Source organism: Amblyomma americanum, unplaced genomic scaffold (genome assembly GCF_052857255.1).
Source record: "Amblyomma americanum isolate KBUSLIRL-KWMA unplaced genomic scaffold, ASM5285725v1 scaffold_12, whole genome shotgun sequence".
NCBI classification, from domain to species: Eukaryota; Metazoa; Arthropoda; class Arachnida; order Ixodida; family Ixodidae; genus Amblyomma; species Amblyomma americanum.
In genome coordinates, this window is record NW_027526484.1 from 2,102,594 (window position 1) to 2,120,637 (window position 18,044).

Consider the following 18,044-nt stretch of genomic DNA (forward strand, 5'->3'; position numbering starts at 1 on the left):
ATCGAAAACGTGATAACATGAAATGAGATAACTGAAGATAAGTAATTAACACATAAAAAGACAGTAAGAGTAGTATATGGAACGTATTTGTGAGTTCCTTTCATAAACTAACACTGTGTTTAGTAAGTAGCCAGTGAATTTCCAGAGAGCATCCTCAGAGCCATACCATCACCAACAACTGATATAGTAAAGACCCTGATATAGTAAAGATTTTTTCTGGTCTGAGTCACTTTACTATAGAGGGGTTCTACTGTAGTTAACTTTTGAACTACTATAGTGATAGGCACCAGATTGCAATTAGAGATTTGCAGCCAGCCATTAGTAATAGCCATGTGAATTTTTAGAATTTCAAAAGCCTGATAACTCTCGCTGCTCCAGCACAACTAATATTGGCTACATCGTACCCAAATATGCGCGCTTTTGAAAAGCATGCAGGCAAAGCAACCCCTCCAGTGCTCGTAACTAGTCGAAATAGCCAAATCTTGTCGAGCCACAGCGCTGAGGGTAACCGCGTTCTCTAAATCATACTGATATGGCCGTTACTAATGGCCAGCTACAAATCTCTGATTGCAACCAGATGCCTGTCAGTAATATTTACAGTTAACTATTAGAATTTAGTTAATCACTTTACTAGTTCACGTGATTTACTTGTTTTTTGACGTTCACCAACACTGGTATTACCATGCTGCAAAAAGCTTCTCTTTACCTCAAACACCCTATTTTTAAAAAATTGCAATCGGCTTCCCAGGGACGCCTCATATATCAACAAATAATCGGGGAACATCGACAGCGGAGAGTAAGGGAAGAAATTAAAGGTATTGTTGCATGCCTCAATGAGCAGCAGAACACATCAGCGAATCTGATCATCACTAAGGAGCATCTGTGAACAATGCTCTCAGTTGTGCTTTTGATTTGAAGTGCAGCCATCACTTTGTTAGGGAGCTACTCCCAGTTGCTAACTGTGTTAGGAAAAAGAATTATTTAAAGCTATTATTATATGTGGTACTGGTACGGTCTAATTTTCTTGGTATGTATTGTCTCTCCTAGACGAAATTTGTTGCTGCTTCTTAACGAACAGTGTTCTACCTGTGCCAGTTTTATTTGTGTGTACCCTAATCAGAACCCACGTACATATGATGCGCATTTGTTTTAAACGGAATTCTTGAAAAAATGCACCGCCTCCGCACCCCAAGTACCACTGTGCTCGCACATAGTGGGTGTTTTAAGAAGTGCGAAACAATGGGGGTGCTCTGAGCAGGCTTCCAAGTTGGTTGATTTGTCTAAACCAGATTTCTGCTTCCTGCGGCCAAACAGCTCCCAAGTGTCTCGTGCTTTTCCATGAGATTATTTGTAATTTTGATTTAAAGGTGCATTCTGTCATGCAAGTATTTAACTAAATATGATCTATAAAACACTGTCGCATGTTTATGTATGCCTGGAGGCCCATAGCAGAAAGCGTGGAGAACTCGTTAGGGAAGAACTGTCTGCCAGATTTTGTGTGTACATTCAAGGCACCGCCAAGGCTTGAGATATGCATGTGGATTAACCCTGCCAGGCTGAACTTTTGCTCGAGTATGATGAGAACGTACGTGTTGTGAAATTTTGATCAGGTTTTTTTTCTGTGCATAGCGAACATTTTCTAACCTAGACCTCCTTATATTCAGGGCCCTTCGTTTTGGGTTCTTTTTCTTTTCGATGTGGGGGGTGTAGAAAACCGACCATATTTTTCTAGCTCAAATTTGGGTGAAAATTGGGTTACTCAGAAAAAAAATTTTACGTAGTTTGGGCTTTTTTGGTACACAAGACAGTATAATGGCAATGATTTGTTTTTCTGCTAGACACGAAATTTTCTTGTTTTGCTCAATATTTCATAAACAAAATGGAAATTGCAGATTCCAGTAAAAAGTTATTTACTAGTTAAGATTTTTTTATACCCTGTTACAAATATTCCATCGCATACTCTATCAGTCTCCCATGAGAGACTCCCGCGTCTGAGCAATACCACATCCTGCCATTATTTGTATTATGTGAAAACATTAAACATCATAGCGACGATTTTAAATGCGGAAGGTGTTGGGTCAGGGTGTTGTCAGCGTGGATGGTGCTTCCTAAGCGAAATTGATATACAACGTCTTGTCGGCACCCATGTTCTGGCCTCTCGTTTCTACATCGTCCTTTTCGAACTTGTCCTCAGATTCGTCCACCTCATAAGAACAAGAATTAAAAGAGGTTCAGGGTCCTTGATTGACCAAAGACACCCCTCTGCAATAAGCTTTAGATATCCACAAATTTTCCTGTGGTGTCTTGAGCTTTGTGAGCTGAAGACCAATATGGTCTAGAAGGCCGGCCCACTTTCAGGGAAAAATCGGGTTTGACCTGATTCTTAAGAAAGAAGTTCGGTGTGCAAAAACCAGGTAAAAGTGTGTTTTACATGAAAAACGAAGGGCTTTACTTACATTGCATAGCCTCTGCCAGCAAAATTATAATTTCCTGTGACAAAGCGTACTGCTTCCTTTTTTGCGCTTGTTCCATTTTATCTGTGAGGTTTCTTTTGTGTTGATCCCAAGTTATACATTCATATTCTAAGGCAGACATAATGTTAGTCAGGTATGTTTACTTTCAAGGATGACTGAGTGTGCTTAAAAATCACTTTGGTAAAAAACAATAAGCTTTTTGCTGTAATTTAGTATGATTAGGCCAGTGAAGCACTTCAGTAAATGTAACTTCAATATATTTAACAGTTTCTGTAGTTCAAACCACATTATTTGTTTTACACGAGCTAAGGGAGGGCTTTTTTCATCCTTTCTTTTTGTAAACTGCACATAACATTTTTCAGTACTGAAAGTCATCTGCCATAGATTGCACCAGAGAGAGACTTTTTTGACTTTAGACTGCAAAATAGACACATCGTCAAGGAATTTGATTGGACAGTATACAGCACAGTCATTAGCGTATGGCCTGATGATGGTGGATGGAAGGTCTGCTGCTCAGTCATTTATTGACACTATTAGGCCTCAAAGTTTATTTACTAGACCAAGGTCATATACCGTCGCGCACTCCCCCATGCCGGTGTCCTTCGCATTCCGCAGTTCACGCACGTGTATGTCTCCACCGCGGCAGTCCTCCCCGCTCATACCAAGCACCACGCATGTCCAGTTCCTGCGCCCTTCCCCCAGGCCACCGCGTTGCCGTCCCCATCAGCTTGTTCCACAGTGCTCCACTTTGACACCTGCTCGCGGCACTGACACTGGCCCTCACAACACAAGGAATAAAAGTGCACTTTATAGATCTGATGTTACACTGTTCAGAACAACGTACTGTTTATGCAAGGGTAAACAATTGCTTATCCTCTCGAGATTATTATGAAAATGAAAGCTAACTAGGTGTGGCAATTTTTTTGCAAAAGAAGATTGTGCATATACTTGTTGATCAGTTTTTAAACTGGTTGCAAATATGTCTGGTGCAAATTAGTTTGCTATCTTGGGAGGTATGCTTCTAATAAAACATATCTAGGCACTATATGCTACGTATTGCTCAACCGAAGCAACGAGTCCGAGTTATCACAGCATTTGTTCTCTGAGCTCCTGAAATCTTTGTGCAGAAAAACCGCACCGGGGTGATGACTAATACACAAGGGTGCACAAATGTGGCTTCTCATTTTAGTGATCAGTCTGGTGTGATTTTGTGTACGATGAACTACCAACTAGTCCCTGTTATTGCTCACCTGATCTTGATGCATCTATGCCCAGGGCTATAGCTTTTAGCGTAGTGCGGGTTCCCATCCGAGTTCATTTAGTTGTGTTGTGCATGATAAACCGGAGGGAAAACCGTGCTGACCAGGAGAAAAATGATATTTTCCTAGAAGTGCTTTACCTAGGTTAGAGTACAGGAAGTGTTCGAGCATATCTTACAGCAAGTGAAGGTTAAAAATACTGTACAATCACTTTCTTTAAATACTTGCATCACTTTGGATGCCAGTGATGGATGCCCAGGCGAAGACAAGACCTCTTGTCGAAACATTGGCAAGCAATCTGAGACTTTCCTTTCCCTTGTTCACTTTGTGATTATTCCAGTCTTAGGGCAGTTTTTGCATTTTGTTGTGTATTAGATAACTAAAAGAGGAGCAGCCTGTCTTGAACAATGCCTCGAAATGTAATCAGAAATTTTTTTCAGCTCCATGACCGAATGAGGATTAGCGCAGCTAGCTGACTGCAGCCATGAGTAAAGCATTTTGTATAATTTTCTTGGAAGCAATATGAGGCAGTCTGTAACTGTTGGCAGACGATGTGCTTAGGAGGTGACACCAGGGCCCTCTTGTGTGTGTTCGTCGCCGTCTTGCATGAAGGAGGCCAGTTCAACAATTTGAAGAGCTTTGGTTATGGTCGGGGAGAACCTGGCACAGAGTGTTCTTGGCCTTCTTTCTGCCTCTGCGGAGGAATCCGAAAGCTTGCAGCAGATTTGCTTGCATGCATTGGTTCTAAAAGAGGTGTATTGAATGTGTTCTTCATGTGTTCATCGTGTGGTTTCTGCATGTGTGCAGAACTGCTCCAGAGCGTTGATATATGGGCGGACATGGAACCAGGCAGCCTCGGAGGCTCCAAGAGACCAAGGTGCGTTCGCATTTGTACGTCAACACCATAGCAAGCAAGAACGAGGCAGCTGTATTTCAGGGGTGGGGGACAAAACAGGAAGTTATCAGCTTAAGCTCCTTTATTGTGTACATGTATAGCTGAGAATAGGTAAGATTAAGGTTGTATTAGAACGCATACAAAAAACTAAAGATCCTAACAGTCTTTGAAACCAAGGAAAGCATAGGGAAACATTACTGTTGTGATTTATTCTTTATTGTCGCTGGAACAGTGGAAAAGTAATTGGGTGATCATTTCAGACAGAAGAAGATGTAACGAAGTATAAGAAAAGAGCTGAACCTGCTAATGAAGTTGTAGGGTCGCACAAACAACATATAGGTCGTTGGTTTGGCTCTCACTGGTGGCATGTCTTCTAGATTGGTAAATTATCTCTTGTCTCAAATGAATGCTTAGTAACTACTCTACTTGACAAGAGACAATAAAAGATAAATAATAGTAAGGTATTTTTCTGCTTTCGTTTGTTCTGGAGGCTGCGCCTTCCAGTAAATGAAGTTAGTTAGCTGTTGTCTCGCAGCCATCAATGCACCATATGTAACGGTTAAAACCCTTGTGTATCATGGGTAAACAAAAACACTGAAAGGTGCTACAGAACTGATGTGGCAAGTAACCTAGAGCATGACACTTAGCTCCTACTAGACCAGTGTCATGCTAATGATAGCGATTTTCTTATATGCAGCTCAACACTATAGTGCAGGGATAATTGCAGCAGTTGTGGCAAAACATCGTTACACCAAGCTTAGCTCAGCATATTGCAATGACTGGATGGTGGGCAATGCAGCTGCCCATACTGGGTACTGCTTCAGATGTCGTGTCAATGCCTTATACAGGTGGACAAAGGCTGAAGAGACGGTGTGCACGTCTCCCCTCCAAGCACAGTCCAGCAAAGATTTTGCGGCTGGATCAGGCTACTGGAACTGAGACGTCAGAAGGCAGTATGACTGCACCACAAGGGCACAAGCACCCAACAGCCCATGGTGAGATGCTTGCTTGGCCTGTTATATTGTCTCACCACTGAAATCATGTTCTTCCTCATGCTGCTACCAAAAATGTGCTGCTCATGCGTGCTGCTAACCCTGAGTGCACTTATATTCACGCCAAAATGGGGGCAAAGCTGCGTATGCATACCATATGCTCCTCTTTGCATGGGTCGCAATGTAGTTTGATGTTGTTTATAGGTTCTACATACCTGGCGCCTCCAACTTTGCTCAGACTGTGGGACATAGGTAACAGACGTGTTGTCACTCAGTATGGGTTTTCCTGTTTGTTCCGCAAGCACGCTGCAGGAGAGAGGACGTGCAGATTGTACGCTGGATTCGTGTGAATGCTCGACGTCCAGACCGACTGACAGATGCTTGGTCACGTGTCGCAATAACCGCGCTGACGCGCGCGGGCCATACGCGATTCGGTCCGCTTGTCTGAACCCACCTTAAGGGCCATCGGGGTATCTTGTCTTCACATTACATGCCTTGCCCAAGCCCATTTCTTCCTCTTGATTTTGACTAGGATGTCATTAACCTGCGTTTGTTCCCTCACCCAATCTGCCCACTTCCAGCTTAACGTTACACCTATCGTTCTTCTTCAGTTTGGTGTGCTGTCCTCAACTTAAACTAAACCGTTCTCGCTAGCCTCCACGCTTCTCCCCATAGGTTTTTGCCTCGATTTTCACGAGAACCAAAAAAGGGAAAAAATTCCAGCAAAATCCAACCACACTATTCAAGCCAAGAAAGGCTGTACCATGGGAAATTTATTTTGATATCATCGAACAAGAACAAAGCTTCTTCCCAGGCCAAGTAGTATGAGAGGATTTTTTTTATTTTTTGTTCTACGATTATCTGTGTCTGAAATGAACGAGGTAGAATGGTGAATTTTTTTCATACATATGTTGGTTGGTCACTAATTTTCGTCTGTGTTCACTTTCACTCACGTTTTCCCCCTACATTTCGTTGTGTTTAGTATGGGAGAATGCACTTTGCTTTGTTAATTTACTTGCAGGTGATGGTGCCTCTGATGAGAGAAGCATGCTGATCAACATGAGAGCAGAAATGGGGGATCGCCGGTCGCTCACTTCCTTGCCTCCATCTCCTCCACATGGTGGGGAGGAAAGCAAAGTTGACCAATTTGAGGTCACCTTACCAGACCTGCCCTCCATATCCCTATGGCTGCCCTGGTCACTGCAGTCAGTGGCCTCTCCACCAGAGCCAGAGACCTCTTCACCAGAGCCAGTGCCGGAGTCTACTCCTCCTCCAGGACCATCCCAACCCACACGTCTGTTGGAGGCTTGTGTGCAGGTATCTCGGGAGGAGCAGCTGGAGCCTGCTACTCTGGAGGAACCTGTGGTGCCTTTGGCTTCCTTCGAACTGCCACAGGATGCGGCTGAGGGGCAGGAGCATGGCAAAGAGCAAATGGCATTTGCATCCATCTCTGTACCAGAGCCAGGGCTAGTGCTGGAAGTAACTTCAGAACCACCCCAACCCAAAAGACTGTCAGAGGCTCACATGCAGGAATCTCTGGATGAGCAGCAGGATCTTGCAATGAGAGATGTTAAGGAACTTGTGGCACTTTCAGTTTCTTCCAAACTGCCACACGAGACTGCAGGGATGCTGGAGCACGTCAACGACACAATGGCGCTTGCATCTGTCTCTGCACCAGACCTAAGGCCTGTGCCAGAGCTGACTCCTACTTCAGAACCACCCCAACCCACACAGCCGTCGGGGGCTAGTGTGCAGGAATATCTGGAGGAGCAGCTGGAGCCTTTTACTTCCTCCAAACTGGAGCAGCAGAATCTTGCAATGGAAGCTGCGAGAGAACTAATGGTGACTTCAGGATCCTTTGAGCTGCCCCAGGAAACAGCAATGCAGCTGGAGCATGCTGAAGAGGCAATGGCGCCTGTAGCTATATCTGCACTGAACCCAGGCCTTTTGCCGGAGGTGTCACCTCTTTCAGAAGCATCTGAATCCAGACATGTATTGGTAGCTAGCACGCAGGCATCTCTGTCAGAAGAGCTGAAGTCTGCTGCTGTCTCCAAGATGGAGTTGCAGGCCCCTGTAATGGAAGCTGTGGAGGAACTTACGATGACTTCAGCTTCCTCCAAACTACCACAGGATATTGCAGGGATGTTGGAGCACGTTGCAGGACCGATGGCGCTTGGGGCTATCTCTGTGCAGGAGACAGGACTGGACGTGCCTGCTCGGTCAGAACCACCACAGACAGCTTGGCCACCAGACCTTTTTATGCTAAGTCAGGTGGCAGAATCTGCCGCTCGCTGTGAACTGAAGCAGCAAAATCTTGGTCAGGAGGGGCCAGTGACGGCTCTGCCGGCTTCCCCCGAGCTTGCTCCGGCCTCTGTCCTCGAGTCCGTGGCACTTGCAGCTTCATCTGAGCCAGTGCAGCCAACCACAACGGCGCTGCTGCCTCAACTGGCCGAGTCTGGCCTGTCACCGCATCCAGAGGCTGTATTTGAATCAGAGCGTAAGTATTTCTGATTTCTTGTGCAGGTTGCAGAACCATGCGTACATTGTGAATGACCTGATGCATGGCTTCACTTTGCAGCTCGTACTGTAAAATTTGGGTGAGAACACTGGATGGCAGGGACACAGTGCAGGCTTTCAATGTGTGTTGGAACAATATGGCTGCATTATATCAAGCTGTCAAAGGACTGTTATCATGCCATCACAAGTAACTAGGTGACAGCATGAACTTTTATTCATGGGCAGTAACTGCGAAGCATCGCAATCTGATGCTTGTTGCTTGGATGAAGGTGACATGTTTCGTAATTGGGCTAAACGGCAGTCACAGCCTGCTACCATCATGATTAAAAATAATTTGATTTGGTCTCTTTAATTTTTAAGTGTGTGTGCGCGCGTGCGTGCGAGAGAAAGAGAGAGCATGACACTTAGCTCCTACTAGACCAATGTCATGCGAATCATAGCAATATGCAGCTCAACACCATAGTGCAGGGATAATTGCGGCAGTTGTGGAAAAACATCGTTACGCCGACCTTAGCTCAGCATATTGCAATGACTAGATGGTGGACAGCTACCCATACTGGGTTAAAACAGATCCTTGGGCGAGTTGGTAACTCATTATAACCAGAACAGCGCTCACTAAGACACGGACACGAAGGGAGACACGACACACACGAGCGCTGACTTTCAACTGGTGTTTATTGTTTGGAATGAGGCATGTATACAGTTCCAACAACACAAGGAAACCAAACCATCCATTCATAGATTCATAGTTAATTCATGCTGCTGCTTCAGATGGTACTGCTTCAGAGGTACTGCTTCAGATGTCGTGTCAATGCCTTATACAGGCAGACCATGGGTGAAGAGACGGATTAGACGTCCCCTCTCCGAGCACAGTCCAGCAACGATTTCGTGGCCGGATCAGACTACTGGAACTGAGACGCCAGAAGGCAGCATGACTGCAACACAAGGGCACAAGCACCCAACAGCCCATGGTGAGTTGCTTGCTTGACCTGTTATATTGTCTCACCACTGAAATCACGTTCTTCCTCGTGCTACTACCAACAATGTGCTGCTCATGCTTGCTGCTAACCCTGAGTGCACTTATATTCACGCCAAAATTGGGGCAAAGCTGCGTATGCCTATCATATGCTGCTCCTGTTTGCGTAGGTCGCAATATGGTTTGATGTTGTTTATAGGTTCTACATACCTGGCGCCTCCAACTTTGCCCAGACTTTAGGACATAGGTGACAGACGTTTTGTCACCCAGTATGGGTTTTCCTGTTTGTTCTGCTAGGATGCTGAAAAGCCTCTCGAAGTGTTGCCGAGGTGGCCGTTTCATCATAAAACCTTTTTAACAATGGCAAATCCGAGGGAGCACCTTTTTTTTTTGTCGTACTACAAGTGGTGACTGCAGTCAGCAATTATTACCAGTCCGAACTGAAGGGGATCAGTGCCGCCAGATTCTGCAGTAACTAAGAGCAGCTGGTGAAGGCGAGACACCAGTGGCGGTAAATAACCACAGCTGCTACCTTCAGAGCGGGAATGGTCTACTCTTGCAATACGTTCTTGCAGTTGACCGCAGACAGGGGCAGTCCTTCCTTGCATACATTTACGACACGTGTCATGACACAATGTATATGAGAAGCTTAGACATGTATCTATGTGGCTGCTGGTTGGAATGCTTTTGCCATAGCGTATATCCCATAACCGGTCTGGAGTGCCATACAGTTAGGGCCTTGGTATTGAGGTGGTCACTTGAAGCAAGGCATCTTGCAGCTTGTTTCAAAGACTTGCATTCTTTCATATGTGTGTATATGTAGCACAGCCCATTGGCAACTACAAGAGGTCTAAGGAAATGGAAGATGGAAGTTTAGAGCTGTCCGAAAAAACGTAAATCACAGTCACAGCATATGCCTTCAGGCAGCACTTTTTTCTGTCATTTTTTTTTTCCAGGCAAAACTAGCCAGTACCTCACTTGAACATTACATGTTTATGATAAAGCAAGTCATTTTGCTTAATCCTAACAAAGTCACGTCCCTTTGTCATTTACGTAGGTGGCCCCAGTCTCCGTGTCTGTATGTTTCCATTTATAGCCCTGTTGATATAAGCATTTTTTTTCACAAAGTTCGAAGAATAACTCATATGCGAGGGAGAAACATAGTAGCTGATCGACATTGGAACATAGTGCTAAAATTTAAGATAATCAAAAACAGCCTACATAAGCATTAAACTGAATTCTGTAGAGCCTTGATCCCTTGACTGTCACGACAGCTAGATGGCATACGGTGACCAGGGACCATACTCTGTAACAATCCACTTCTCAACTTTATTATTTTTTTCTTCTACAGTTAGTATACCGCTGCAACTTAATTGTGACAGCATCATTGACAGGTTAACAAACCATGTGATTCACGGGCTCCAGTATGGATGGCAGGGCTGGCCAATCCATGGAGACAAAGGAATGAATAGAGAAAAGAGTTCTTGCAAAACGCGAGAAACATGGATTAAGGTGATATGTTTCGTAATTGGGCTAAACGGCAGTAAGTCTGCTGCCATCATGATTAAGAAATAATTTGATTTGGCCTCTTTTTAATGTGTGTGTGCATGTGTGTGCATGCGTGAGAGAGGGAGAGCATGACACTTAGCTCTTACTAGACCAATGTCATGCTAATGATAGCGATTTTTTGATATGCAGCTCAATACCATAGTGCAGGGATAATTGCGTGTGTTTGTGCATGCGTGTGTGTGTGGAAGAGCATGACACTTAGCTCCTACTATTCAAATGTCATGCGAATGATAGCGATTTTCTTATATGCAGCGCAACACCATAGTGCAGGGATAATTACGGCAGTTGTGGCAAAACATCGTTACACCGAGCTTAGCTGAGCATATTGCAATGACTTGATGGTGAGCAATGCAGCTGTCCATACTGGGTACTGCTTCAAATGTCGTGTCAATGCCTTATACAGGGAGACCATGGCTGAAGAGACGGATTAGACATCTCCCCTCCGAGCACAGTCCGGCAACAATTTCGCGGCTGGACCAGGCTACTGGAACTGAGACGCCAGAAGGCAGCATGACTGCAACACAAGGGCACAAGCACCCAACAGCCCATGGTGAGATGCTTGCTTGGCCTCTTATGTTTTCTCACCACTGGAATCACGTTCTTCCTCGTGCTACTACCAAAAATGTGCTGCTCATGAGTGCTGCTAACCCTGAGTGCACTTATATTCACGCCAAAATTGGGGCAGAGCTGCTTATGCCTACTGTATGCTCCTGTTTGCGTAGGTCGCAATATGGCTTCATGCGAATGGAGGGAAGTTTAGAGCTGTCCGAAAAAGCGTAAATCACAGTCACGGCGTATGCCTTCAGGCAGAACTTTTTTCTGTCCTTTTTTTTTCCAGGCAAAACTACCCAGTGCCTCACTTGAACATTACATGTTTATGATAAAGCAAGTCATTTTACTTAATCCTAATAAAGTCACGTCCCTTTGTCATTTGCGTAGATGGCCCCAGTCTCCGTGTCTGTATGTTTCCACTTATAGCCCTGTTGATATAAGCATTTATTTTCACAAAGTTCGAAGAATAACTCATATGCCAGAGAGAAACATAGGAGCTTATTGACATTGGAACATAGTGTTAAAATTTAAAAATTTAAGATAATCAAGAACAGCCTACATAAGCATTCAACTGAATTCTGTAGAGCCTTGATTCCTTGACTGTCACGACAGCTAGATGGCATACAGTGACCAGGGACCATACTTTGTAACAATCCACTTCTCAACTTTATTATTTTTTTCTTCTACAGTTGGTATACCGCTGCAACTTAATTGTGACAGCATCATTGACAGGTTAACAAACCATGTGATTCACGGGCTCCAGTATGGATGGCAGAGCTGGCCAATCCATGGAGACAAAGGAATGAATAGGGAAAAAAGTTGTTGCCAAACATGAGAAACATCTAGGTTAGTCTTAGCGTACAAGATGTAGCCATAGTGCTTCCTCTGCAGCCTTCTGTCTGGGGGTTCTGGTGACATCCACCCATGAGAATTCCTTAGACAAAGCACCACGATTCCTTGTCTTCTTGTCTTTTGCTTATGAGTAGCTCCTTGCCTAGGCAGCAGGGAACTGAATGTTAGATCGAGATAAACAGCAATTAGGTACTTCAGATGGGTTAATTAGCTACTAGTCCTTGACTGTCTGCAGGTTGTGAGTTAGTGCTAAATCTTTTGGTGCTGTACATTAATGGTCTCCATACTTAAAAAGAAATGCCGTGTCGAAGCATTATCTCAACCTAGTGTTATTCTAGGTGTCGATAGGATTTGATCAAAGAATACCCCTGTCTAGTGTTGTTCTTTGTTTAGCTCAATGGTCGCTGAAGACACTGTTGTAAAGCAGCCTTGCTTGCTTTTTTTTTTCTCTTTGAAGGAAAGGTCTCTCTTTCTGCTTGAAGCAAGGTGCAAAAAACGAGAAAGGAAAGACCTGAGGTGTTTAGTGAATGATGCAACCATTGCTCGTGTAGGAATGGAAGGGCTACTTCCCAGTAGAAAAGAAAACAGTTGGAACCAATTGGATTATCAGCTGGTTCCAATTGGACCAATTGAGTTTACAGATGTTTCCAATTTGAATGGTGTGCAAAGTGGATAGTCCAAATGGAGTATCCGATTATACCAATTCAGTTTCCAAATGGTTAGATTTGGATCAATTGAGTTTCCAACTGGTGAGCCCAATTGGTCTATACAACTGCACCCAATGTATCCATGTGAATATTTGCATATCTGACAAACAAGGCATAACTAACATGGTTTTTATATTAATAGCTATCAACAGCTTATCCTGCTAAATTGTATTCATTATCTGCACTACCTCTGCCTAAGCTGTATGCACCACTTGCACCACCACTGTGGTCGAAATTAAATAACTGTGCTCAGTGGGCAAGCATCACTGGCCCCAGCCTGAGAGCTTCATTAATGGGGTATATAAGTTGGAATGCAAGTGTGTTCTTTGCATGTACATAACGAGCTAATTTATATGCTATTAGTGTCTGAATGTGTAGTGTTTCTTGTGTGTGATTTACGCTTGTCTTTTGGCCTTGATTTCCATAAATTCTTATGGTTTTTAATTCCGTAGTAAAAATTTGTTGATTGGCACCAGTCCAAGCAACTCAGTTTTCCTTTTGGACATTAATATGTTAAGTTGTAGAAATATTTCTCACATCGTATATTTTTCACAACTTAATTGTGATGTTTATGTTGTGAATATTTTCTGGATGCAAAAACTGCCCAAGGCCTAATCGGTCCAATTCATTGGTCCAGTTGATCCAGTGGAGTCCAATTGGCCAGGTGGCTAAAAACACAACTGAAACCAATTGGTTCCAATTGTAATTAGTTACAATTGCAAAATCCACTTGGAACCAATTGGAAAGTCGAATTGGTTCCATTTGAAATTTCTAATCTTTTTTTTTTACTTGGCCATCAAGCAAGAATGTAAGTTGGTCGTATTGGTGATGCATGGTGCCTTGTTTCTGCAAAGGCACTGATGTTTTGTGGAGTTTGACTTCAGAAAGCATGGACGTCTATACGGTCTTGCTAGTGTTAGGTACAGCATTCCTCACAGTAATCATTTTTTTTGACAAATTAAGAGAATATTACAGGCTTTATAGCCCTGGTATCATCATCATCATCATCATTTATTAACCCTTAAGGGTCCCGTCAGGGACATTACATAAGGGGGGGGTGGTACAGGGGTGTTCAGCCGTCATACATGAATATAAATAGAATGAATATAAATATAGAAGGAATATAAAAATACAGAAAAATATAGAAAATATATAGAAAAATATAGAAAGTAGAACAAGACGAAAAAAGACAGAAGTAACAAATTCAAATAATCACGTCATGACAGAGTGTAGCAGAAATATAAACAAAAACAAATTGTAACTTTGGAAGTAGCACAGGATGGTCAGTTAGCAGGGCTTGGAAGCTGGCATAGGGTGCAGGAAAAAATTATTTGTCGTTGAGATGGTCGATTAGGAGCTGTCTGAATCTGGAAGGATTAGTCTCAATGACAATGTGTTCACTTCTTGGGGTGCCGTTTTTTTTATTCCCTTCCGCAATAGACATAAGGTTTCATTCTATATTCTTGTGTTGGTATTTTATTTTCATCATCCTCATCAGCTCGACTACACCCACTGCAGGACAAAGGCCACTCTCATATCTTTCCAATTAAATCTGTCCTGTGCCAGATGCCACCACCCTATCCCCGCAAACTTCTTAATCACATCCGCCCACCTAACTTTCTGCCACCTTCTGCTACATTTCCCTACCCGTGGAATCCATTCTGTTACCCTTAAGGGCTATCGATTGTCTTGTCTTCACATTACATGCCCTGTCCAAGCCCATTTCTTCCTCTTGATTTCGACTAGGATGTCATTAACCCGTGTTTGATCCCTGACCCACTCTGCCCTCTTCTTCTCTCTTAACGTTACACCTCTCATTTCTCTTTAGTTTGGTGTGCTGTCCTCAACTTAAGCTAAACCCTTTTCACTAGCCTCCACGCTTCTGCCCCATAGGTTTTTGCCTCGATTTTCACAAGAACCAAAAAAGGGAAGAAATTCCAGCAAATTCCCACCACACTATTCAGCCAAGAAAGGCTGTACCACAGGAAATTGATTTTGATGTCGTCGAACAAGAACAAAGCTTCTTCCTAGGCCAAGTAGTATGATAGGATTTTTGTTTTTATTTTGTTTTGGTCTACGATTATCTGTGTCTGAAATGAACGAGGTAGAATGGTGAATTTTTTTCATACATATGTTGGTTGGTCACTAATTTTCGTCTGTGTTCATTTTCACTCACGTTTTCCTCCTACATTTGGTTGTGTTTAGTATGGGAGAACGCACTTTGCTTTGTTAATTTACTTGCAGGTGATGGTGCCTCTGATGAGAGAAGCATGCTGGTCAACATGATAGCAGAAATGGGGGATCCCCGGTCGCTCACTCCCTTGCCTCCATCTCCTCCACATGGTGGGGAGGAAAGCAAGGTTGACCAATTTGAGGTCACCTTGCCAAAGCTGCCCTCCAAATCCCCATGGCTGGCCTGGTCGCCGCTGTCAGTGGCCTCTCCACCAGAGCCAGAGACCTCTCCACCAGAGCCAGTGCCAGAGTCTACTCCTCCTCCAGAACCATCCCAACCCACACGACTGTTGGAGGCTTGTGTGCGGGTATCTCGGGAGGAGCAGCTGGAGCCTGCTACTCTGGAGGAACCTGTGGTGCCTTTGGCTTCCTTCGAACTGCCACAGGATGCGGCTGAGGGGCAGGAGCATGGCAAAGAGCAAACGGCATTTGCACCCATCTCTACACCAGAGCCAGGGCTGGTGCTGGAAGTGACTTCAGAACCACCCCAACCCATGCGACTGTCAGAGGCTCACATGCAGGAATCTCTGGATGAGCAGCAGGATCTTGCAATGAGAGATGTTAAGGAACTTGTGGCACTTTCAGTTTCTTCCAAACTGCCACACGAGACTGCAGGGACGCTGGAGCCCGTCAACGACACAATGGCGCTTGCATCTGTCGCTGCACCAGACCTAAGGCCTGTGCCAGAGGTGACTCCTACTTCAGAACCACCCCAACCCGCACAGCCGTCGTGGGATAGTGTGCAGGAATATCTGGAGGAGCAGCTGGAGCCTTTTACTTCCTCCAAACTGGAGCAGCGGAATCTTGCAATGGAAGCTGCGAGAGAACTGATGGTGACTTCAGGATCCTTTGAGCTGCCCCAGGAAACAGCAATGCAGCTGGAGCATGCTGAAGAGGCAATGGCGCCTGTAGCTATATCTGCACTGAAGCCAGGCCTTTTGCCGGAGGTGTCACCTCTTTCAGAAGCATCTGAATCCAGACATGTATTGGTAGCTAGCACGCAGGCATCTCTCTCACAAGAGCTGAAGTCTGCTGCTGTCTCCAAGATGGAGTTGCAGGCCCCTGTAATGGAAGCTGTGGAGGAACTTACGATGACTTCAGCTTCCTCCAAACTACCACAGGATATTGCAGGGATGTTGGAGCACGTTGCAGGACCGATGGCGCTTGGGGCTATCTCTGTGCAGGAGACAGGACTGGACGTGCCTGCTCGGTCAGAACCACCACAGACAGCTTGGCCACCAGACCTTTTTATGCTAAGTCAGGTGGCAGAATCTGCCGCTCGCTGTGAACTGAAGCAGCAAAATCTTGGTCAGGAGGGGCCAGTGACGGCTCTGTTGGCTTCCCCCGAGCTTGCTCCGGCCCCTGTGCATGAGTCCGTGACACTTGCAGCTTCATCTGAGCCAGTGCAGCCAACCACAACGGCGCTGCTGCCTCAACTGGCCGAGTCTGGCCTGTCACCGCATCCAGAGGCTGTATTTGAATCAGAGCGTAAGTATTTCTGATTTCTTGTGCAGGTTGCAGAACCATGCGTACATTGTGAATGACCTGATGCATGGCTTCACTTTGCAGCTCGTACTGTAAAATTTGGGTGAGAACACTGGATGGCAGGGACACAGTGCAGGCTTTCAATGTGTGTTGGAACAATATGGCTGCATTATATCAAGCTGTCAAAGGACTGTTATCATGCCATCACAAGTAACTAGGTGACAGCATGAACTTTTATTCATGGGCAGTAACTGCGAAGCATCGCAATCTGATGCTTGTTGCTTGGATGAAGGTGACATGTTTCGTAATTGGGCTAAACGGCAGTCACAGCCTGCTACCATCATGATTAAAAATAATTTGATTTGGTCTCTTTAATTTTTAAGTGTGTGTGCGCGCGTGCGTGCGAGAGAAAGAGAGAGCATGACACTTAGCTCCTACTAGACCAATGTCATGCGAATCATAGCAATATGCAGCTCAACACCATAGTGCAGGGATAATTGCGGCAGTTGTGGAAAAACATCGTTACGCCGACCTTAGCTCAGCATATTGCAATGACTAGATGGTGGACAGCTACCCATACTGGGTTAAAACAGATCCTTGGGCGAGTTGGTAACTCATTATAACCAGAACAGCGCTCACTAAGACACGGACACGAAGGGAGACACGACACACACGAGCGCTGACTTTCAACTGGTGTTTATTGTTTGGAATGAGGCATGTATACAGTTCCAACAACACAAGGAAACCAAACCATCCATTCATAGATTCATAGTTAATTCATGCTGCTGCTTCAGATGGTACTGCTTCAGAGGTACTGCTTCAGATGTCGTGTCAATGCCTTATACAGGCAGACCATGGGTGAAGAGACGGATTAGACGTCCCCTCTCCGAGCACAGTCCAGCAACGATTTCGTGGCCGGATCAGACTACTGGAACTGAGACGCCAGAAGGCAGCATGACTGCAACACAAGGGCACAAGCACCCAACAGCCCATGGTGAGTTGCTTGCTTGACCTGTTATATTGTCTCACCACTGAAATCACGTTCTTCCTCGTGCTACTACCAACAATGTGCTGCTCATGCTTGCTGCTAACCCTGAGTGCACTTATATTCACGCCAAAATTGGGGCAAAGCTGCGTATGCCTATCATATGCTGCTCCTGTTTGCGTAGGTCGCAATATGGTTTGATGTTGTTTATAGGTTCTACATACCTGGCGCCTCCAACTTTGCCCAGACTTTAGGACATAGGTGACAGACGTTTTGTCACCCAGTATGGGTTTTCCTGTTTGTTCTGCTAGGATGCTGAAAAGCCTCTCGAAGTGTTGCCGAGGTGGCCGTTTCATCATAAAACCTTTTTAACAATGGCAAATCCGAGGGAGCACCTTTTTTTTTTGTCGTACTACAAGTGGTGACTGCAGTCAGCAATTATTACCAGTCCGAACTGAAGGGGATCAGTGCCGCCAGATTCTGCAGTAACTAAGAGCAGCTGGTGAAGGCGAGACACCAGTGGCGGTAAATAACCACAGCTGCTACCTT

General features: G+C 44.8%; 2 protein-coding genes across 3 annotated transcripts in view; both read left to right on the plus strand.

Moving 5' to 3' along the window:
• LOC144111882 (uncharacterized) overlaps positions 1–5,970 on the plus strand; it is a 101,388-nt gene extending 95,418 nt beyond the window's left edge. The window contains exons 21-23 of the mRNA XM_077644910.1: positions 4,541–4,610; positions 5,477–5,623; positions 5,933–5,970. Of these exons, the coding sequence (XP_077501036.1) occupies positions 4,541–4,610; positions 5,477–5,623; positions 5,933–5,970 (255 nt within the window). The remainder of the gene's footprint in view (positions 1–4,540; positions 4,611–5,476; positions 5,624–5,932) is intronic.
• Positions 5,971–6,680: 710 nt separating this feature from the next.
• Positions 6,681–18,044, plus strand: part of LOC144111864 (uncharacterized) — a 61,759-nt gene continuing 50,395 nt past the window's right edge. For both annotated transcript variants that reach the window (XM_077644890.1, XM_077644889.1), the window contains exons 1-5: positions 6,681–8,117; positions 8,962–9,108; positions 11,086–11,232; positions 15,038–16,513; positions 17,358–17,504. In XM_077644890.1, the coding sequence (XP_077501016.1) occupies positions 6,692–8,117; positions 8,962–9,108; positions 11,086–11,232; positions 15,038–16,513; positions 17,358–17,504 (3,343 nt within the window). In that variant the 5' untranslated portion in view covers positions 6,681–6,691. The remainder of the gene's footprint in view (positions 8,118–8,961; positions 9,109–11,085; positions 11,233–15,037; positions 16,514–17,357; positions 17,505–18,044) is intronic.